At 44.7% G+C, this 23,111-nt stretch overlaps 1 protein-coding gene across 1 annotated transcript in view; it reads left to right on the top strand.

Annotated features, from left to right (window-relative positions):
* Nucleotides 1-792: 792 nt before the first annotated feature.
* The window catches only part of CLIC4 (chloride intracellular channel 4), a 95,300-nt gene continuing 72,981 nt past the window's right edge, over nucleotides 793-23,111 (top strand). The window contains exon 1 of the mRNA XM_001168510.7: nucleotides 793-1,313. Within this exon, the coding sequence (XP_001168510.2) occupies nucleotides 1,242-1,313 (72 nt within the window). The 5' untranslated portion in view covers nucleotides 793-1,241. The remainder of the gene's footprint in view (nucleotides 1,314-23,111) is intronic.

Below are 23,111 nucleotides of genomic sequence, written 5' to 3'. Positions count from 1 at the left end.
AGATCTTGAGCTTTGGGAGTTGTTACTCTCCAAGGGCTAGCTCAGAGCCTGAAACACAGTAAGGTTTCATAAATATTTGTGAATATGCGCCCGGCGCGGTGGCTCACGCCTGTAATCCCAGCACTTTGGGAGGCCGAGGCGGGCGGATCACGAGGTCAGGAGATCGAGACCATCCTGACTAACACGGTGAAACCCCGTCTCTACTAAAAATACAAAAAATTAGCCGGGCGCGGTGGCGGGTGCCTGTAGTCCCAGCTACTCGGGAGGCTGAGGCAGGAGAATGGCGTGAACCCGGGGCAGAGTTTGCAGTGAGCCGAGATCGCGCCACTGCACTCCAGCCTAGGCGATAGAGCCAGACTCCGTCTCAAAAAAAAATATATATATACATATATATATAATATATATGTATATATTTGTGAATATGCTGGCTGCCAAGATCGAAACGATCAGGAGCGTCAAAGGGAAAAACGAAGTCAGAGGCAGAAGAAAAAGGTGTTCCCCAGGCGATGAAAACTTTCCAGTAAGTTGTCTTGGAAAAGGCAACTCCGCGTAATAGAGGGACTTGGGGAGGTGGCCGCTGCGGGAAAGGGCGATGAGTCCTGGGGTGCTGCAGCGGGGGAGTGGGTAGGAGGTGCCTCCTAGCTTCCCCAGGCCGGCCGAGGCATGAGGTCACCTGGCACAGCAACAGCAGCAGCTGCGGAGGACGCGCAGGCGCTGCGGCGGGAGGCAGTGTCAGGCTCGGGCCCCTGGGGAATTCCTCCCCCCCTTTCCCCCCCGCGCCAGTCCCCTAGAGAGGCGTACCCGGGTCCCGCCCGCCAGAGCCTGAGCTTTGTACCGCCCACCAAAGCCACGCCCCCTACCAGCTGTGGGGCGCCGCAGAGGTCCTTTCTTCGGCTCCGGAGCGGTCCCTCCGCCTTCCCCGCTCGAGGCCACGCCCCCGTGCTCCTGCCGCCTTATTTTCCCCGGAGAGTCCCGAGGCGCCGCGCCTTGGCCCTGCCTACAGCCCGAGGCCCCGCCCCCGGCGCCCCTCCCAGCCGTTTGAAGCGGCTCGGGCTGCGGCTGGCTCAGAGTGGCGCGGGGGGCGTGGGGCGGTGCTGAGGAGCTGAAGCCGTGGCCAGCTCGACGCCGGACAGTCCAGCGAGCAGCACGGCGGGAACCGGCAGCCGGAGCAGTACCGGAGCAGAAGCAGCAGCAGCAGCAGCAGCAGCCCTCGCCGTTCGCGGAGCGCAGCCGAGCCGGCCATGGCGTTGTCGATGCCGCTGAATGGGCTGAAGGAGGAGGACAAAGAGCCCCTCATCGAGCTCTTCGTCAAGGTGAGCGCTCGCCTTGCGGTCCCGCCCGGCAGATCCCCCGGCTCCCTCCCGGCTGCGGGGAGCGGCGTCCCGGGGCTCTCCTGAGGCGCCCCCGCTCGGCGCCAGCACCCGTCCCGCTGCGGGCTCCCGCGCCCCCGGCCCATTGTCTGGGGGCCGCCCGCGCCTTCCCGCCTCCGAGGGCCCGTCGAGGGGTCCGGGTTGGGGACCCGGGCGGCGGCCACCGTCTCCAGCGCGTAGGCATCGGCGGACGCCAGACCAGCGTCCCGCGCCCGGGTGGGTCGGGAAGAGCCCACGGGCGGGACTTGCCTGCCCCGGGGCCCCAGCGCCGGGCGCGCGCGGGTCCTGTCACCACCCCCCGCCCGGGCGCCGGGGCCCGGCCCCACCCGCTCCCCAGCGCTCCGCTCCGCCGCCCGGAGCCCGAACTGCGGCCGGCCGCCCGATGAGCTTTCAAACGAACTTGTTTGAACGCGTTTTTGAAAAAGCATTTGCTCCCCACTGGTCTGAAACGGAAACTTTAATTTTCGATGCAATCTTAAACAAATTTACCAAAGAGCAGGTGCTCTTGGACCTTCGGAAAAGACCGAGATTCCCAACTTGTGTTTTTCTGTCTTGGGCATTTACTGGCTTTCTCGTTTCTCAAGCGCGGAGTGTTCTGTATGATGCAACATTTTGGCTTCTCCCCCCGGCGTTGCTGCTTCGGGAAGGATTGTGTGTGCCCTTTTGTTTTGAAAGAAATTGAGGGAGAGAATTCTTAACTTGCTTGGGCTTTAAAGGGTTGGTTTTCCCTTGTGTCTTCAGCTTTCATGTCGTGGAATTTATTTGCTTACACATACTACCCCTCTTCCTTTGCTTTTCTCTTTAATACTTTTTATTTTAGCAAAGGAGAGAGTCGAAGTTATAAACATCTGGATCCAGCTCCTTCCCTCAAAACTTAAAAAAAACACTTTGAGCTTCTTCCAGCCACTTAAAAAGCCAGGCTCATTCAGAGCTAGGCAACATACCGGAAAGTAAATGGTCATCTAGAACTATTGGGTTCTTTTTTTCCCCCGAGTTTTTACTTTAAAGAAAGGACATTTCAGGATGTGTTTAAGAGATAGAGAAGGGCTGGGCGCGGTGGCTCATGCCTGTAATCGCAGCACTTTCGGAGGCCGAGGTGGGAGGATTACTTGAGTTCAAAAGTTCGAGTCCAGCCTGAACAAGATGGCGAAACCCTGTCTCTACAAAAAAATTCAAAAATTAGCTGGGAGCGATGTTACGCGCCTGTACTACTCTGGAGGCTGCGGTGGGAGAACCGCTTGAGCCCGGGAGGTCGAGGCTGCAGTGAGCCACGTCGCACCACTGCATTCCAGCCTGGGCGACAGAGCAAGACCCTGTCTCAAACAAAAGAGATGGAGAAAAGAAATAATCTGCATTTACCTCTGCAGTCTTCAGTAATGACTGGAACAGTGTTTGCCTTAGGATTTTCTTTCAATTGTCAATTTTCGATTTTTTTTTTTTTTTTTTTTTTTGGTCCAGGGAACTGAAACAGCAGACAGGTATAGAACCCCCAAAATATCAAAGCGTTTCGGTTACTTTGAGTGGCAGATATAGTACTTTGAGATGCGTAGAATGTAGGAAGGAACCTGAAATACAAGAAAGGAAGGAGGCCGGGCGCTGTGGCTCACGCCTGTAATCCCAGCACTTTGGGAGGCTGAGGCGGGCAGATCACGAGGTCAGGAGATCGAGACCATCCTGGCCAACATGGTGAAACCCTGTCTCTACTAAAAATAGAAAAATTAGCCAGGCATGGTGGTGGGCCCAGCTATTCGGGAGGCTGAGGCATGAGAATCGCTTGAACCAGGGAGGCGAAGGTTGGAGTGAGCCAAGATCAAGTCACTGCACTCCAGCCTGGGCGACAGAGTGAGACTTCGTCTCAAAAAAAAAAAAAAAAAAAAAAAGATAAAGCTATTATCAGCTATGGCTCTATTCAGCATTCTATTATTCTATTGGAGGAGCTAATCAAAGAAGACAAAAATTAAGTATCTGAATTAGGAAGAGATCAGTGCTTAACGCCCTGCTTACTATTAATTTCATCTTTCAGTTAAAATAGCAGAGGGGCGTGGTGCAGTTTTCCAAACTTGAGTCACTTGCATCCCCTTTCTGTTTTTCATATTTGTGTTGAGAACCACTGAAAATCATCCTTCCTACCACTAGTTGTAAGCCTTTCTCATTGGGCTTGGTGGCAGAGAATCAGTGTTCAAGTCACAGTTCTTTACTCCTTGGTTGGGTTACCCTAGGTAGTTTGTTTTCACTCTTTAAGCCTTGTTTGTCTCATTTGTGAAATAAGAAATGTTTTCTGCTACCCAGTGATTCAAGATAGGCAAACTTTGCACTGATACAGATCAGTTTTTTTTTTTTTTTTTTTGAGATGGTGTTTCGCTCTGTCACCCTGGCTGCTGGAGTGCAGTGGCGTGATCTCGGCTCACTGCACCCTCTGCCTCCCAGGTTCAAGTGATTCTTCTGCCTTTGCCTTCTGAGGAGCACATGCACCACTACGCCTGGCTGATTTTTGTATTTTAGAAGAGACTGGGTTTTACCATGTTGGCCAGGCTGGTCTCAAACTCCTGACCTTAAGTGATCTGCCTGCCTTGGCCTCCCAAAGTGCTGGGATTACAGGCTTGAGCCTCTGTGCTTGGCCCCTAGACCGGTTTGTTTGAAAGGGGAAAAAAGGACAGGTAAAATGTGGTAAAGGGCATTCTTGATCTCTTCTCAAAACCTATGTGTGGGAAATGCAAATGGGGGAAATACCCTTGTAAATATAGTTATTTTGAAAGCAGTGGACCAGGTGTGGCGGCACACTCCTGTAATCCCAGCCTTTTGGGAGGCGGAGGCGGGTGGATCACTTGAGGTTGAGACCAGCCTGGGCAACATGGCGAAACCACATTTCTACTAAAAATACAAAAATTAGCCACGCATAGTGGTGCATGGCTGTAATCCCAGCTACTCGGGAGACTGAGGCAGGAGAATTGCTTGAACCTGGGAGGCGGTGGTTGCAGTGAGCCGAGATAGTGCCACTGCACCCCAGCCTGGGCGACAGAGCGAGACTGCATCTCAAAAAATAAAAATTAAAAAAAAAAAAAAGAAAGTAGAGAGGGTGCAGAGGCTGTGGTTGTCCAGAGTGGTATGTTGAACAGTGTTAACCTGCCAAGAGGTATCTGAGTTTGTAAAAGAAAACTATTTACAGTTGAAGCACATAGCATGTATAGAAATTAGAAATTTGGTGGTGGCGCTAGGGGAAAGGCCAAGAGATGTAATGGGGCTTTGAGCCTACCTGTCTAGCTAGCACTGAGCTTCACATTTAAGAGAGAGAGAGATGAGCACCTTCTCAAATAGTATGACTGAACTCACAACTGCATTTCCTTCCTTGTGAGTAGTTTTTGGAGTTGTCTGCCTGTGAGCCCATTAACTCCCTGTCATCTATATAACAGCAGGATGGTTTTTTTGGTTTGTTTTTGTTTTGTTTTACCCTCATCATCTGGAGGATAGATAGGATGCCCTCTCAAAAGTAAAAAAGGCAGCTGGGCTGTAGTGGCTCACGCCTGTAATCCTAGCACTGTAGGAGGCCAAGGAGGATGAATCTTTTGAGCGCAGGAGTTCTAGACCAGCCTGGGCAACATGGCGAGACCCTGTCTCTACAAAAACTATTTAAAAAATTGCCAGGCACAGTGGCTCATGCCTGTAATCCCAGTACTTTGGGAGGCTGAGGCAGGCGGATCTCTTGAGCCTAGGAGTTCGAGACCAGCCTGGGCAACGTAGCAAAACTCCATCTCTACAAAAAATATAAAAAATTAGCTGGGTGTGGTGATACATGCCTGTGGTCCCAGCTGAGGTGGGAGGATTCCTTTAGCCTGGGAGGCAGAGGTTGCTGTGAGCCGTGATCATGCCACTGCACTCCAGCTTGGGTGAGACCCTATCTCTAAATAAATAAGTAAGTAACTAAGCTGGGCCTGGTGGCCCACGCCTGTAGCCCTAGCCCTAGAGGCTGCGGGTGGGAGGATTGTTAGAGCCCAGGAGTTCGAGGCTGCAGTGAGCTTATGATCATGTACCTGCACTCCAATCTGGGTGACAGAGCAAGACCCTGTCTCGGGAGGAAAACAACAAAGGCTTGTAATGGCAATCATCCTCAACGGTGGAGATGCTCTCTACCCCACTCAGAGGAGCCTGGTAGGTGTATATATTTCCAGCTGGGAACCACCAACAGATACGGTATATTTGAGACCTTTTAGCAAGGGCATAAGGTCCCTTGTAATCTGGGTTTCTTTCTTTCTTTTTTTTTTTTTTTTTTTTAAGACGGAGTTTTGCTCTTGTTACCCCTCAGCCTCCCGAGTGGCTGGGACTACAGGCGTGCACCACCACACCTGGCTAATTTTGTATTTTTAGTAGAGACAGGGTTTCTCCATGTTGGTCAGGCTTGTCTCGAACTCCTGACCTCAGGTGATCAGCCTGCCTTGGCCTCCAAAAGTGCTGGGATTACAGGCGTGAGCCACCGAGCCTGGCCTACTGCCTGAGTTTCTAATCCAATATGTCTAGTTACTAATTGTGTATCCCAGGATACATCACTTAAACCTGTCTGTGCCACATCTGCACAGTTGGGATATTAGTAGAACAGTCCTATGGGATAAATTAATATATGTAGTGTGCAACAATCTTAGAACAATGTCTAGTACACAGTAAGCAAATAAATGCTAGTTGTGTATAATTTTGTATGAATATGTATTTATAGGCAGATCTCCCCTACTAGATAGACAGTAAATTCCTTGAGGATAGGGTGTGCATATGGTTCAGAGTGCCTGCAACTTAAGAGGATGCCAAATGTTTGAAATGAGATTGTGCCCTTCTTTCAGAGAATTCTGTTGTTGAGCATTTTGTTGTCAATGTATGTCTCTACCATGCTTTGGAATTAGAAACCACTTACTGAGATCCCGATGGTTGGAGCATCAAAGCATGGTTCTTCATCCTGATTTCTCTAGCCTCCAGTCTCCAAACCCAGTGTAATTTTATGTACTCACCTCTTTTTTTCTCCATTTAATACTTCCAGTCTTTTTTTTTTTTTTTTTTGAGATGGAGTCTTGCACTGTTACCCGGGCTGGAGTGCAGTGGCACGATCTTGGCTCACTGCAACCTCTGTCTCCTGAGTTCAAGCGATTCTCATGCCGCAGACTCCCGAGTAGCTGGGGTTACAGGCACCCGCCACCATGGCCAGCTAATTTTTTGTATTTTTAGTAGAGATGAGGAGCTAATTTGTATTTTTAGTAGAGACGGGGTTTCACTATGTTGGCCAGGCTGGTCTTGAACTCCTGACCTAGTGATCCACCCGCCTCGGCCTCCCAAAGTGCTGGGATTACAGGCGTGAGCCACCGTGCCAGTCTTTTATATATTTACTAGTGTTTCTTCTTGGCTATGTCCAGAATTTGGGGAACCAAGATTTTTGTTTGGGTAAAACTAAATATTAACTCTTGAACCACAAATGAGAGTAATAGAGATGGGGTTTCTCCATCCAGCTTGGCCAACATGGCAAAACCCCGTCTCTACTAAAAATACAAAAATTAGCCGGTCGTGGTGGCGGGCGCCTGTAATCCCGGCTACTCGGGAGTCTGAGGCAGGAGAATCACTTGAACCCGGGAAGCGGAGATTGCAGTGAGCCGAGATTGTGCCATTGCACTCCAGCCTGAGGGACAAGAGCAAGACTCTGTCTCAAAAACAATCAAATCAAAAAACAGAAAGTAATTCCTTTGCGGAGTTCAGTTTTATGGGCTGCAATTTAAACTTCTTGTGCCACTGTGAACTGGGATGATCACTGTCAGCAAGTAGTCACCAAGCTGCTGGGATTGGGGTGGTGTTTGTAAAAAGTTAATCTGGTGCAGAGTGGCATAACACATAAGAGTCTGTTTCTTTTGAGATATTTGGCAGAGGTTCCTAATGTGCATGGACTCTGGAGCCACACTGCTTGACTTGAATCTGGCTTCTAGTATGTCAGGCAAGTTTTTAAGCTCTCAGTGCTTCAGTTTCCTAACTTCTAATATCAGGATAATAATAATAACAATTTTATGTGGTTACTGAGGGGATTAAAACTGTTAATCTGTGCATATTAGTTAGGGTAGTTTAAGTTGCTGTAATAAGTTATCCCCCCACAAACAGTGGTTCAAATATGATGGAAGTTTATTTCTCACCCCTCAGTCCAGGAGAATGTCTTAGATGTTAGGGTGGCTTTCCTCCTCAGAGTCATTAAGGGACCCGGGCTCTTTCTAGCTTATTTGTCCACTAACTCCCAGAGCATTGTCCTCTTCTGAATTGTCAAAGTTGGTGGGTGACAAGTACTGTCTGTTGCCAGTGGGGGGTGGAAAATATGGAGGAAGCACATCTTAAGGGCCCCAGCTCAGAAGTTCTACCTGTTATTTCCGGTCACATTCTACTGGAGAGAACTTAATCACATAGCTTCATCTGCAAGAGAGGCTGGCAAGTGTGGTCTAACCGTATACCATCCTATATAAAGCTTTAGGAAGAGTGCTTGACACATAGTAAACACCTGCTTTTGTCATCAATAATAGTTTATTATTATTATTATTTTTTGAGACGGAGTCTCGCTCTGTCGCCAGACTGGAATGCAGTGGCGCAATCTTGGCTCACTGCAACCTCTGCTTCCCGGGTTCAAGCGATTCTTCTGCCTCAGCCTCTGGAGTAGCTGGGACTACAGGCGCGTGCCACCATGCTCAGCTAATTTTTGTATTTTTAGTAGAGATGGGGTTTCACCGTGTTTGTCAGGATGGTCTCGATCTCCTGACCTCGTGATCTGCCCGCCTTGGCCTCCCGAAGTGCTGGGATTACAGGCGTGAGCCACCGCGCCCAGCCTAATAGTATATTATTTTTAAATGTGGGCTCTATTAGTAGGATCAGGGAGTTCTGTAAATCCTTGAAATTACAGTAAAAAATTCTAATGTGAGGCTTTTTTTCTGGAAATTCCTAAACCAAGGCTAAGAACCACTGTTCTAAAACAAGTAAATAGTGGAATTCTTAGAGTCAAGAATACTTTATATAAGCAAGGTATAAAAGAAGGGCTTGGGCTAGATGATCACAAAGGTCTCTTCTAACTATGACTTAAAGAATGTACCGGTGTGAACTAAGTGCTAATACTGAGTTAAGTACTATGGAAGATATAAGAAATTATTAAACAGTTAATTTCTTTAGGTTTACAAATTTTATTGGAAAGAAAACAATACAAGATGGTCCATGCTTAAAGAGTCAAGTGGGGCTCACATTAAGTAGGGCTAGGAGACATGGGGAAAGATGGAAGGAGGCTTAAACTTGACCTTGAAAAAGGAGGTGAATAGGTGGGTTCAGAATAGCCAAGAATGGGAATGTGAGTTTTGACATCATGTGGAAACTCCTTATGCAGGAAACAATTGGGAGATTGATACCTAAGAAGGAACCAGGAGTGATTCAGATCTATAGTGCCAGGGAGACAAGTTATTTAAAAGTTGAGGATGAGACTTTTAAAACCTAACTTGGGTTTTTGTTAATGTATACATTTTCCTAACTTTTTTCATTCTCCCCACACTTTCCTGTGTTTTTGGATTGCTGTCTGTTTAATAACTTTTCAGTGGCACTTGGGAAGGTGCAAATGGATTGTACAGATGGACTGTTTTGACAGTTTAAAGTGGGAATTCTTTATATTGTTTCAAGGACAGGCTTCAAACTTCCCCCCATCTTTGTTTTTTCTAACAGAAAAAAATGAAATAAATTTTCTATAGGAAATGATGCTGAAAACTGTTCTGGTAATTAACAAAAGCTAACTCAATATTCAGACAATATTACCTTGAATCTAATTGATTTGCCATTCATTTGAGGTTTCCGGGGGGGAAATTCAGGAGACAGAAATGAACGTAAAGTATGAAGTTAATGAAAACCTATTATTTTAACTTTTTGCCTGAGCTGTTCCTGAAGACCTAACAATGCTACTTTTGGCAAAGGCCAAATTTGATGATTTTGGTTTAATGTAAAAACCTGTGAGAAAGGAGCCTAGAATGGGGAAGAGGCAGGAGGCTTTGAGCCTAGGAGACTGAGCACACGAAAAGCTTAACAGAGTATGAATAATGATAGGAAAGAGGCAATTGGGAGAAGAACCTGGCTGTCAGGAAAAGTCACAGTTGGTTTGGGAAGATGCCTGCAGAGGTGCCTAGAAGCCAGTAAGTAAGGATGGTGAGCCATCCTTTCCCGCTTCCTGTTTCGTTAGAGCTGTGGAGCCTCCGTGTTCTGATGTCCCCTGAGTAGGGAATTGTGAGTCCATAAAAGGAAAATGTGTTAGGCAGGATGGGAAGTGTGATTAAGGCATGAGTTAAGATTTTGGTCAAGTAGAGGAGTAAGCTAGGATGGGTTTGCCCGTTTTAGATGCATGCATAGAGAATGGAAAGGGACTTTCTGAAGGAAAATGACATTAGGTCATGGTTACCTATTGTCCAAGGATGATTTAAGACATGTAAATGTAATTTAGGGCATCAGCTAGTGAATTTTCTCGTGGCTTTTAATTATATTGTCTATTTCGAGACTTGCCTCTTATCTCTCAGTGGTCAGTTCCAGATATTGGTATAAGAAATAAGAAATAACAATGATAGGCCCGCTGCCGTGGCTCACACCTGTAATCCCAGCACTTTGGGAGACCGAGGTGGGTGGATCGCCTGAGGTCAGGAGTTCAAGGCCAGCCTGGCCAACATGGTGAATCCCTGTCTCTACTAAAAATACAAAAATCAGCTGGGCGTGGTGGTGGGCGCCTGTAATCCCAGCTACTCGGGAGGCTGAGGCAGGAGAATTGCTTTAACCTGGGAGGCGGAGGTTGCAGTGAGCTGAGATTGTGTTACTGCACTCCAGCCTGGGCGACAGAGTAAGACTCCGTCTCAAAAAAAAAAAAAAAAAAAATTATAGGCTGGGCAAAATAGTGAGACCTCATCTCTATAAAAACTAAATTTTTGTATTTTTAGTAGAGATGGGGTTTCACCATGTTGGTCAGGCTTCTCTTGAACTCCTGACCTCATGATCTGCCCACCTCGGCCTCCCAAAGTACTGGGATTACAGGCGTGAGCTACCACTCCTGGCCCCATCTCTACTAAAAATACAAAAATTAGCTAGGCATGATGGTGCACGCCTGTAATCCCAGCTACTCAGGAGGCTGAGGCAGGAGAATCTCTTGAACCCGGGAGGCGGAGGTTGCAGTGAGCTAAGATCACACCACTGCACTCCAGCCTGGGCAACAGTGAGACTCTGTCTCAAAAAAAAAAAAAAAAAAAAAAAAAATTAGTCTGGTCTGGTGGTGGTGGTGAGTGCCTCTAGACCTAGCTTTGGCAGGCTGAGGCCGGAGGATCACTTGAGCCTAGAAGTTCAAGGCTGCAGTGAGCTATGATTGTGCCACTGCACTCTGGCCTGGGTGACCGACGGAGATCCTATCTCTTAAAAAAAAAAGAAAAGAGCTATCCATATAATTAGCCTTATATGGTTTCTGTTTTTTCCTTTATTTAAAATAAAACCAAAAAACAAAATTAAAAAAAATAATAAAACCAGGATAATATGTTAGTCTAATTTATGAAAGTGACAACTTAGTGCAGATAAATAAGACTGTATTTGAAAATTGTATCAAATGTAGACTAGGAGTATCTTGAATTTTAACTTTTTTTTTGAGATGGAGTTTTGCTCTTGTTGCCCAGGCTGGAGTGCAGTGGTGCGATCTTGGCTCACTGCAACCTCCGCCTCCTGGTTTCAAGCGATTCTCCTGCCTCAGCCTCCTGAGTAGCTGGGACTACAGGCACGTGCCACCATGCCCACCTAATTTTTTGATTTTTTTTTTTTTTTTTTTTTTTTTTGAGACGGAGTCTTGCTCTGTCGCCCAGGCTGGAGTGCAGTGACGCGATCTCTGCTCACTGCAAGCTCCGCCTCCCGGGTTCACGCCATTCTCCTGCCTCAGCCTTCCGAGTAGCTGGGACTACAGGCGCCCGCCACCACGCCTGGCTAATTTTTTCTATTTCTAGTAGAGATGGGGTTTCACCGTGTTAGCTAGGATGGTCTTGATCTCCTGACCTCGTGATCCGCCCGCCTCGGCCTCCCAAAGTGCTGGGATTACAGGCGTGAGCCACCGCGCCCTGCTAACATTAATGTTTTGAAAAAGTAACTATTAGAACCAGGGCCAGGAACGGACCTGAGTTCAACATGCATATATTTTGTACCTTTAAGCATCCTTTCATAGGTTTCTTTGCTTTTCTTGAAGTTGAAATACAAGCTGTTTCTTGAAGCTGAAATAAACTAGGAGTATGACAGGTTTTCTTTCTCTTTTTTTGGTAACAAAATTATTACTTCCAACTTACATGTGAATAACTCATGAAAAGATTTAGTTCTCATTATAATATAGTTAGTCAATCACCTGTAATAACTTAAGTATTGAATTTTACCACTGTGCAGCATAGCTATTTATTTGTGTATGTGGGAGAAGAAAAAAGAGAATCTGAACAAATGTTGGAGAATACAAAACCAAACAATCAGATGAAAGCTGAGGTAATTAAGAACTTTTTTTTTTTGAAATGGAGTCTCACTCTGTCGCCTAGGCTGGAGTGCAGTGGCGTGATCTTGGCTCACTGCAACCTCCGCCTCCCGGGTTCAAGCGATTCTCCTGCCTCAGCCTCCTGAGTAGCTGGGATTACAGACACCCACCACCATGCCTGACTAGTTTTTTTTTTAATTTTTTTTTTTTGAGACGGAGTTTCGCTCTTGTTGCCCAGGCTGGAGTGCAATGGCACGATCTCTGCTCACCGCAACCTCCGCCTCCTAGGTTCAAGCAATTCTCCTGCCTCAGCCTCCCAAGTAGCTGAGATTACAGGCATGCACCACCACACCCAGCTAATTTTGTATTTTTAGTAGAGATGGGGTTTCTCCATGTTGGTCAGGCTGGTCTGTACCTCTAGACCTCAGGTGATCCGCCTGCCTCGGCCTCCCAAAGTGCTGGGATTACAGACGTGAGCCACCACGCCTGGCCTAGTTTTTGTCTTTTTAGTAGAGACGGGGTTTCACCATGTTGGGTAGGCTGATCTTGAACTCTTGACCTTAGATGGTCTGCCTGCCTTGACCTCGCAAAGTGTTGGGATTACAGGCATGAGCCACTGCACGTGGCCTTAAGAACTTTTAAGGATTTGTGAATTCTCTGCATGTTTTCTTCTGCTAACAACCAGTTACTTTATTTTGGAAGTAGAGAACAGGTGGTGGATTACAAGAGTGAATATTCATTAAAAACTAAAGATGGACCAGGCGTGGTGGCACATGCCTGTAACCCCAGCACTTTGGGAGGCTGGGGCAGGAGGATCATTTGAGCCCAGGAGTTCGAGACCAGCCTGAGCAACATAGTGAGACCCTGTCTCTACAAAAAAACTAAAGGTGAACCAAACTAGATTATTGTGCTACCTAGGAAAACAGAAAAAGTGGTAGCTGTGAAAACAGACTAATTAGGAAAAACAAGAAGGTGATTACACTTAAGAAATTAAATTTAAGCCTTGACCATAACACACACCCAAGACTGAAATGAAATTTTTTCTTTTTCTTCCCTTCTTTTTTCTTTTCTTTCTTTTTTTTTGAGACACAGTCTTCCTCTGTGGCCCAGGCTGGAGTGCGCTGGTGCAATCACGGCTCACTGCAACCCCAACCTCCTGGGCTCAAGTGATCCTCTCACCTCAGCCTTCCAAGTAGCTGGGACCACAGGCGCATGCCACAGTGCTTGGCTGCTTTTTGTAGAGATGGGGTTTCTCAGTGTTGCCCAGGCTGGTCTCAAACTCCAGGGCTCAAGCAGTTCTCCCACCTCAGCCTCTCAAAGTGCTGTGATTACAGGCGTGAGCCACCGTGCCCAGCCCTATTTAGCCTTTCTCTGTTTTAGTTTAAATATTGGTCCTAAGTTTGAAAAGGTAATGTCATTTCCTTCTGCTTTCTAGTATATTCATTGTGTGTATTTTGCTCTTTTTAAAAAAGTGTCTTTTTTCCAGTTATAAAAGCTGTATGTATTTACTCTAGACAACTTAGAAAACAATAGAAAAGCATAAATAAAATAAAAATTACTTATAACCCCTTGACCAGAGATAGTTGTTGCTATTGTATGTCCTAGTCTTTTTTTTTTTTTTTTTCCTCGTTCTTTCTCCCTGGCTGGATGCAGTGGTTCAATCTCAGCTCACTGCAACCTCTGCCTCCTGGGTTTGAGCGATTCTCCTACCTCAGCCTCCCAAGTAGCTGGGATTATAGGCGCCTGCCACCACACCCAGATAATTTTTTTTTTTTGAGGCAGAGTCTCACTCTGTCGCCCAGGCTGGGGTGCACTGGTGCGATCTCGGCTCACTGCAACCTCCACCTCCTGGTTCAAGTGATTCTCTTGCCTCAGCCTCCCGACTGGCTGGGACTAGAGACACGTACCACCATGCCTGGCTTATTTTTGTATTTTTAGTAGAGACAGGGTTTCGCCGTTGTTCGCCAGGCTGATCTCGAACTCCTGACCTCTGGTGATCTGCCCGCCTTGGCCTTCCAAAAGTTCTGGGATTACAGGCATGAGCCATCATGCCCGGCCCTTAGTCTTTTTTTTTATAAGTTTGCATGAATTATTATTTATTTATTTTTATTTTTATTTTTATTTTTGCTTGCATGAATTATTGAGAATTTATATATAATATTTTAATGCTGTTCATGACAGAAGACTTGAATGAGTGAAGAATGAGCGCTGATCTGATATGTAACGTGTGTTGAATTAAGTGAGTTGCTTTAAAGAAAATTTATTTAGGTTTTATAAAAGAAACTCAGATTTTGCCTATATCTTCTTTAGAACATTTGATCTTTGGTGGAAGAAAGCAGGTCATGAAAGTATGACATGAAATGTGCCATCACCTAGAATGGATATTGATTAAATGGTTTGAAGGTAGATCCTCCTCTTGTGCTCTTTAGGAGAAATCTATTCTAAAAATGAAAGTTATTTTTCAGTATTAATTTCTTCCTTCAATATCTATGTAATAGGTAAGATACGTCCATTTTATAGTTGAAGTATAATAAGAAACCAGTCTTTGCCTAGGAACAGTTGAGCACAGTATAGGGGATCATAATAGAAGCAAACATCAATTGAATACTTTCCATGTACTAAGTGCTGGAGAGGTAAAGGAGTAAGAATGAGCCCCTTGTGTTCAAGGAGCTCTATTATAACCAAGTAGACAGTCAGATGGTGAGTAAATGAGCCATGGTTGTTGGTGGTAGGTTCTTAGCACCATCTTTTTCCTATACAATACGTGACTTTTTTTTTTTTGTCTCATGCACTTTTTTATTCTAGCTGAAATAGAAGCTTAAGAAATGATTTAAGTGGGAAATTAAATGAGATAATTGATTTAGAGATGAGTTAAATGTTTGTGTTGTATTCTAACAGTTTAAGGGTTGCTAGTATTACTGACTCTATTACACTGCTTATTATCAGTTGTTTAAAGAAACTTTTGACCAGGCATGGTGACTCACGCCTGTACTCCCAGCATTTTGAGAGGCCAAGGTGGGTGGATCGCTTGAGTCCAGGAGTTCAAGACCAGCCTCTGCAACGTGGGGAAACCCCATCGTTTTGTGTTTTGCAAAAACACAAAAATCTGGGTGTGGTGGCACGTGCCTGTATTCCCAGTTGCTTGGGGGCTGAGGCAGGAGGATCACCTGAACCTTGGGAGGTTGAGGCCACAGTGAGTAGTAATCCATAATCGTGTCACTGCCCTCCAGCCTGGGCCACAGAGTGAGACCGTGTCTCAAAAAAAACCAAACCAAAACAAACTTTTATCTTTTCCCTCAATAATTAGTTGCATGTTATATCTGCTAATTTTGATCTATCTAAAATAAAATGGATACTTCTTGCCTCAAATTTTAAATAGGGGCCAGATGCGGTGGCTCATGCCTGTAATCCCAGCACTTTGGGAGGCTGAGGCAGGTGGATCAGTTGAGGTCAGGAGTTTGAGACAGCCTGGCCAACATGGGGAAACCCCGTCTCTACTAAGACTACAAAAAATTAGCCAGGCGTGGTGGCGGGTGCCTGTAATTTCAGCTACTTGGGAGGCTGAGGCAGGAGAATCGCTTGAACCTGGGAGGCGGAGGTTGCAGTGAGCCTAGATTGCACCACTGCACTTCAGTGACAGAGGGGGACTCCATCTCAAAAAAAAAAAAAAAAAGAAAAAGAAAAGAAAAATAGATCCTGCTTTCCCTAGTTGTTTATTGAATTAGATACAAAGTCTTTGATCTGGCATTGATCTAACTTGTATTTCCACTCTTAACCCCCACTGCAGCTGCAGATATGCCTCATATTCTATCTAGATTGGTCTTAAACATGCTCTGCACTTCTCTGCCTTCATGGAAGACTTTTGCTGATATTTCCTTCACTTGATACACTTTTGGCTTTTCCACCCTCTCCCTACCCCCAATTTCTGCTTGCCAGAATAATATCTGTTCTTCTTTCATTCATTTATTTAACAACTATTGAGACACTGTTGTAGGTGCTTGGATACACCTAGTGAACAAAGTTCTCGTCATTATGGCAGTCATATTCAGTTGAGGGAGGCAAACGATAAATGCTGGTGATTAAATGCTGTGAAGAAAATGAAGTAGGTTAAGGAAATTTTTTGAAGTAGGTTAAGGAGTATTGACAATGATAGGGGGTGCTATTTTCAGTTTAACGGGGCATTCCATTATCCCTGTGGAGAATGACAGTTAGGAAGGCAAGGTCAGAAGCAGGGAGACTAATTAGAGGTGACTTTTCCAGTAATCCAGGCATGAGATAATGGTGGCTTGGAATAAGGTGGGAAGTTGCTGGATTCTGGATATATTCTAAGATGGAGACAACAGAATTTCCTGAGGGACTGGATGTGGAATGTGAGAGAAAGAGGAGTTAAAGATGATTCTGAGATTTTTGTTCTGAACAGCCAGAATGATGGAGTTGTCATTAACTGAGGTGGAAAAGGCCGTGGGAAGGGCTAGTTCTAATGGGGAGGAGATCAGGAGTTTAGTTTTTTGACATGTTAAATTCAAATTTATTAATACCTCATAGAACCTATCGTCTACTTGGAGAGGCATATGTTAAAGAAACATATAAATAAGGACAGTAGGTTATTATATCAAAGAAAAGAACAGGGCAACTTGAGAAAGAATGACAGGAAACCCAATTTAGATGGAGGCTCAGTGAGAGCTTTTCTGAGAAAATGACATGTAGGATGAGTAGTAATTAGAATGAGGGGAAAAGCGTTCTAGGTTGAAGGAATCAGCATGTGTAAAGGCTGGAAATAATCAGTTAAGGGTGTGACTGGAAAACAGAGAACAAAAGTGAGCAGTAGAGTGAGGGATTGACAGGGGCCACATCATGGAGGGCCTTGTATGTCATGTGAATTTTGTCCTTAGTAGAAATGGCAGTTCTCAGATGGGTTTAAGTGAGGGAGCTTCAGGATTAGAGTTGCATCTTAATATGAGTAGCCTGGCTCTGTGGAAAATGAATTTAAGGGAGGCAAGAGTGGCAATAAGGACAACTATTTGGAGGCCATTGCCATCAAGAAAGGTGATGGTGGCTTGGATTAGGGAGGTGATGGAGAGAAGAGAATGGATTTGAGGTAGATTTTGGAAGTGGTGTCAATAGGAGGATGTTAAGGAGGTATGTGAGAGAGAAAAGTGTGAGAAATGACTTGGGTTTGTAATTAGAGCCACTGGTCAAGAGTTGCCGTTCATGGAGAGGGAGGAGGAGCAGACAGAGTTCAAGTTTTGACTTGTTGAGTATAAGATGGCTGAGATTTCAAGTGGAGATGTTGGTAGAAAGTTGGACATACAGATCTGTTCAGAAAGAAGTCTAGGCAGGGTAGAGACATTTGGGACTTGATGACATACATATATGTATATATGACATACACACACATATAATATTTGGTATTTAAAGTGTATGAGGCTGGATGTGGTAGGTCACACCTATAATCCCAGCACTATGGAAGGCTGAGGTGGAAGATTTGCTTGAGGCCAGCAGTTTTTGACCAGTCTGGGCAACATAGCAAGACCCCATCCCTGCAAAAATAAAAATAAAAAATCAGCTGGGCATGATGTCACATGCCTATAGTCCTAGCTACTTCAGGAGGCTGAGGCAGGAAGGTTCACTTGAACCCAGGAGTTAGAGGCTACGGTGAGATATGATCATGCCACTGCACTGCCTGATGACGGAGTGAGACTCTCTCTAAAGAAAAAAACAAGTGTATGAGATCATTGTGTGGATGAGTAAAGAGTGAGGAAAATGCCTAGAAGCAAGTTCTGAGGAACTCTAAACACTTAGGGGTTGGGTAATGGAGGAGAAGCTAGACAAGGAGAACAAAGAGGAACTGTGGGAGAACAGTAGTGAGTGGTGAGAGGAAAACTACTAGAGTGAGGTAGGAAGAAGCTAGGAGAGGTTTGTAAGGAGGGAGTGACCAGTTGTATCAAGCTGAGTGTTTGTTGGATTTAACACCCTGGAAGTTACTGGCAACCTTAGTAGTAACAGCTTTGGTGGAGTAGTGGTGGTGGGAAGTCATAATACAGCGGGTAGAAGAATGAAATAGGAAGTAAGAGACTGGAGTCAGTGTGTAAAGCCAACTCTAACAAGAAACTTGGCTATGTAGAAGACACAGGTTGATAGCTGTAAAGGGGGATACATATGAAGGGAAGGCTTTAAAAAGTATGAGCTGTAAGAGCTGGGTTGAATGCTGATTTATTAGAGAAAGAAGTGGAAAATTAAACAGAGACATGGTTTAATGGATGTCCTTCAAGGAATCTCCCAAATGGCCACCTATTCCACTAGGTCCCCCTCAGTGGTATGTATTGCTTCTTCGTATGAATTTTCATACAACCTTCCCTCCTACTTCTTTACTTGAGGCCAAGTAAACTCTGTGAGGAAGAAATTTTGTTCTTCATCTTTGTATAAGCCAGACTGTCCAACACTATGTTTTTTTGAAGAACCAGCTAAGACAGGTTCTTCCTTTTCCTGACCCCCACACTCTGCAAGTGCAAAAACCATTTTGTTGGTCTCTACTAAAGAAAGAATTGGCTGGGCATGCTGGCTCACTCCTGTAATCCCAGCACTTTGGGAGGCTGTGGTGGGCAGATCATCTGAAGTCGGGAGTTCGAGACCAGCCTGACTAATATGGAGAAACCCCGTCTCTACTAAAAATACAAAAATTAGCCGGGCGTTGTGGCGCATGCTTGTAGTCCCAGCTACTTGGGAGGCTGAGGCAGGAGAATCACCTGAACCTGGGAGGTGGAGGTTGCAGTGAATCGAAATCATGCCACTGCACTCCACGACAGAGTGAGACTCCGTCTCCAAAAAAAAAAAAAAGAATTAAGTTCAAATCTATAGTCTGGCATTCAAGTCTATGACCTTCATAGTCTAGCTCCAATTAATTGGACAAATTTATCTCCTACTTCTCCTGGGTCTTACAGTCCAGCTAAATTGAACTCTTCTTTGTTTCCATATGAGCTATCTTGTTTCCCTGAAGCAACCTTTCCCATCTCTTCCATTCCCGTTAAACTCCATAATCCTGTAAATCTCCATTTAAATGTGTCTGCCTTTGTTAATCCTTCAAGATTCATATTTCATGCCTCTTATATGACTCTTCGGTTATCTATTTTGTTGATAGTTTTGCATGTATGTCTTATCTTTGCTATAATAAAGTAAGCTCCAGGAGAGTAGATTCCTTGTCTTACTCATCTTTGCATCCACCACGATATTTAGTAGATTGTCTGCCTCATAATAGGCATTCAGTAAGTCTTATTGAATGAGTAAATGCACTTAAGTATAGTTGATAGACCTTAACCTACTGCTAGTAAATTATAGTTGGCTAAAAATATTCTTTATAAGTGCTGTGCTTTGGAAAAGGATCATCTGCTTAGCAGCACTGTTTGGTCGGTAGTTGTTGCCCAGGCTGGAGTGCAATGGCACAATCTCTGGCTCACCGCAACCTCCGCCTCCCGGGTTCAAGCGATTCTCCTGCCTCAGCCTCTCGAGTAGCTGGGATTACAGGCATGTGCCACCACACCCGGCTAATTTTGTATTTTTAGTAGAGACGGGGTTTCTCCATGTTGGTCAGGGTGGTCTCGAACTCCCAACCTCAGGTGATCCACCTGCCTTGGCCTCCCGAAGTGCTGGGATTACAGGTGTGAGCCACCACGTCTGGCCGAGGCTCACACTTATAATCCCAGCACTTTGGGAGGCGAGGCAGGTGGATTGCGTGACCAGCCTGGACAACATGTGAAACCCTGTCTCCACAAAAAATGCAAAAATTAGCTGTGTATTGAGGCACACGCCTATGGTCCCAGCTACTTGGGAGGCTGAGGTGGGAGGATTGCTTGAGCCCAGGAGGCGAAGTTTGCAGTGAGCCAAGATAGTGCTACTGTACTCCACCCTGGGCGACAGAGCAAGACCCTATCTCAAGGGAAAAAAAAAAAAATTCATACTCTGGTATCTTCTGGCATTTCACAGAAGGGCATCTGGATTCCTGCCAAAATTGATTCTTTTGTCTTTTATTAAAAATAATCTTTCAAGCAAATTTGAGATTCACCACTAAAGCCCTAAATTCCTTTTTTACTTTGTGTTTTGTTTATTTACTTTGTGTTTTAACTCTCTCTCACTGCGTTTGTTGTTGTTGTTGTTGTTGGTTTTTTGGTAAGTACAGAGACTACAAATTTAAAAAATCTTTCATTAAACATGTCTTTACTAAGTGCCTACTAGGAACTGCTCTAAGCTCTGGGAAGCAAGAAAATGTACCCTCAGGTGTCAGTAATGAATGAGCTATAAGGAAGGCGTACTATACACAATTATCTTAGATGGGATTATATTTTCCACTAGAGTTATTGTAACTCACTGCCTGGGAGGCCTTTTCACTTCTAGGAAGATCTGGTTTTCCTATATTTAGAATAGATACTGTTCCCATTGACTTTGTTTTCTGTTGGATTTCTTAAATGCATGAGATAGAAGAAGTATATATGGAAAAGCATTTCATATTTAATTGAAATAATATATACATTTATGGAGTGCTTTCTATGTGCCAGGCACTGTATTGACTACATCTATGAAATATTAACTCATTTGATTGTTACTCAATAAAATATTTGCTGAAGGAATATATAGAAGCTTTTATTTTTTTTCCGTGCACAGGCTTAATTTCAGAGGAGGTTGGGAGGAAAAGAAGAACTAAAAGATCACACGATTGGGAAAAAGCAAATGCCTAACAAGAAGCCAGAGAAATAGGTCGAGAGGGTGATGCAAATGACTGGGCTCAGTTCATATTTTAGATTGAAATAAACAGATTTACTTGTTTTTCCTTGCAAAGTAAAAAAGTTTTAAGGGAGAGTCTGCAACTGTGTTTTGACCCTGAGCATGTGGCTTGATAGCCATTAAGATGAGGAGTGTTGAGAGCAGCTATTGTCCTGATGACTCAGCAGGAACCCCTGTGTTAGATTATACCGTTGCCTCCGTATTGCATGTAAAAAGTTCTTTATATCTTTTGAAATATTTGAGATCATAGATCCCAAAATCAGAGCCAGGGATGATTGTTTACTTGAAGTATCATTTGTATTTTTCTTTCCTTCTTTTTCTTCTTTCTTTCTTTCTTTTTTTTTTTTTTTTTTTGAGACGGAGTCTCACTCTGTGACCTAGGCTGGAGAGCAGTGACGCCATCTTGGCTTACTGCAACCTCTACCTTCTGGGTTCAAGCAATTCTCCTGCCTCAGCCTCCCAACTAGCTGGGATTACAGGCGCCCACCATCATGCCCAGCTAATTTTTAAAATTTGTTTAAATTTTAATTTTAGTTTTTTTTCTTTTGAGCTGGAGTCTCGCTCTGTTGCCAGGATGGAGTGCAGTGGCACAATCTCAGCTCACTGCAGCAGCCTCCGCCTCCCGAGTTCAAGCTATTCTCCTGACTCAGCTTCCTGAGTAGTTGGGACTATAGGTGCGCCACCACGCCCAGCTAATTTTTGTATTTTTAGTGGAGACAGGGTTACACCATGTTGGCCAGGATGGTCTCAATCTCTTGACCTCCTGTTCCACCCACCTTGGCCTCCCAAAGTGCTGGGATTACAGGTGTGAGCCACCACGCCCGGCCTATATTTTGAATAGAGACAGGGTTTCACCATGTTGGCGAGGCTGATTTTGAAATCCTGACCTCAAATGATCCACCTATCTTGGCCTCCCAAAGTGCTAGGAATATAGGCATGAGCCACTGCACCTTTTTTCTTTTTTTTAGATATCAGGTCTTGCTATGTTGCCCAGACGGTTTTTTTTTTTTTTTTTTTTTTTTTTTTGAGACGGGGTCTCACTCTGTCACCCAGGCTGGAGTGCAGTGGCACAATCTCAGCTCACTGCAACCTCCGTCTCCTGGGCTCAAGTGATTCTTGTGCCTCAGCTTCCCTAGTAGCTGGGACTACAGACATGTGCCACTGCAACTGGCTAATTTTTTTGTATTTTTAGTAGAGACAGAGTTTCGCTATGTTGGCCAGGCTAGTCTTGAACTCCTGGCGTGAAGTGATCCTCCCACCTTGCCCTCCTGAAGTGCTGGGATTATAGGTGTGAGCCACCACGCCTAGCCAGTATTTCCGTCTAGGTGCTGAAATAGTTTCTTTTGGAATTGAAGACCATTCGAATTAATATTTCAAGTAGGCAATTGAGTCATCATTATGGAAGACTGGATCTTTAGTATTATGCTGTTAGAGTATGCAGTGTCCAATCTTTTGGCTTCCCTGGGCCACGCTGGAAGAAGAATTATCTTGGGCCACACAAAAAATACACTAACAATAGCTGATGAGCTAAAAAAAAAAAAAAAAAAAGAAAAGAAAAAGCAAAAAAACCTTATAATGTTTTAAGAAAGTTTATGGATTTGTGTTGGGCTTTATTCAAAGCGGTCCTGGGCCACATGTGGCCCACGGACCTCAGGTTGGACAAGCTTGATGTAGTGGCTAAGAGTGTGGACTCCTGAGCCATGTGGCCTGTGTTTGAATCCTAGTTCTACCCTTCACTAGTTGCCTTGGTGTCCCCACTGGGGTAATCTTGGGCTTTTGTAAAGATTATAAGAGTTAATATAAGAAAAGCCCTTAGAGTCTAACTCATAGTAAGCCTTGTTTGCTTACTATTTTGCCTTTAGGAATGCAGAATTAAGACCATGTTGGCTTGGCTTATGGTTAGTTTATATATTCAATATACCATATGTGGTTTCAACCTTCAGGATTAGAAGCATCTGCCAGACTGCCACTACCACCAGGTGGGAACTTTTCATTCTTTATCAAAAGAGCAGGGTTAGTACAAAAAAAGTTCAAGGTTAAGCTTGAGTTTGCTCTTGAATTAACTTCAGTGAACCCTGATCCTGTTGACACTTACTAGGTAACTAAAGGACAGTCAGATTGGACTCTGCCATCTTAGTCCATCGGCCTCAGCAGCTCTTGCTGGACTTGTAGCTAAAGCTTGAGAGTCCATTAGTAGTGAGAATGTTTTTCTTTTTTTCCTCTCTCTCTTTTTTTTTAATGTGAAAGCGCAAAAGTAAAGAGGAATAATCTATGACATAGGATCTTATTGGTTCTGTACAAATACTCAATTAAAATTTTTTAATTAAAATTATGTATATATATATATATATATTTTTTTTTTGGCATGGAGTTCCGCTCTGTCGCCCAGGCTGGAGTGCAGTGGCATGATCTCGGCTAACTACAACCTCTGCCTCCCAGGTTCAAGCAGTTCTGCCTCAGCCTCC

Source organism: Pan troglodytes, chromosome 1, assembly GCF_028858775.2.
Source record: "Pan troglodytes isolate AG18354 chromosome 1, NHGRI_mPanTro3-v2.0_pri, whole genome shotgun sequence".
NCBI classification, from domain to species: Eukaryota; Metazoa; Chordata; class Mammalia; order Primates; family Hominidae; genus Pan; species Pan troglodytes.
The sequence above is the reverse complement of the archived record's forward strand: the minus strand, read 5'-3'. Positions and strand labels throughout refer to the sequence as shown.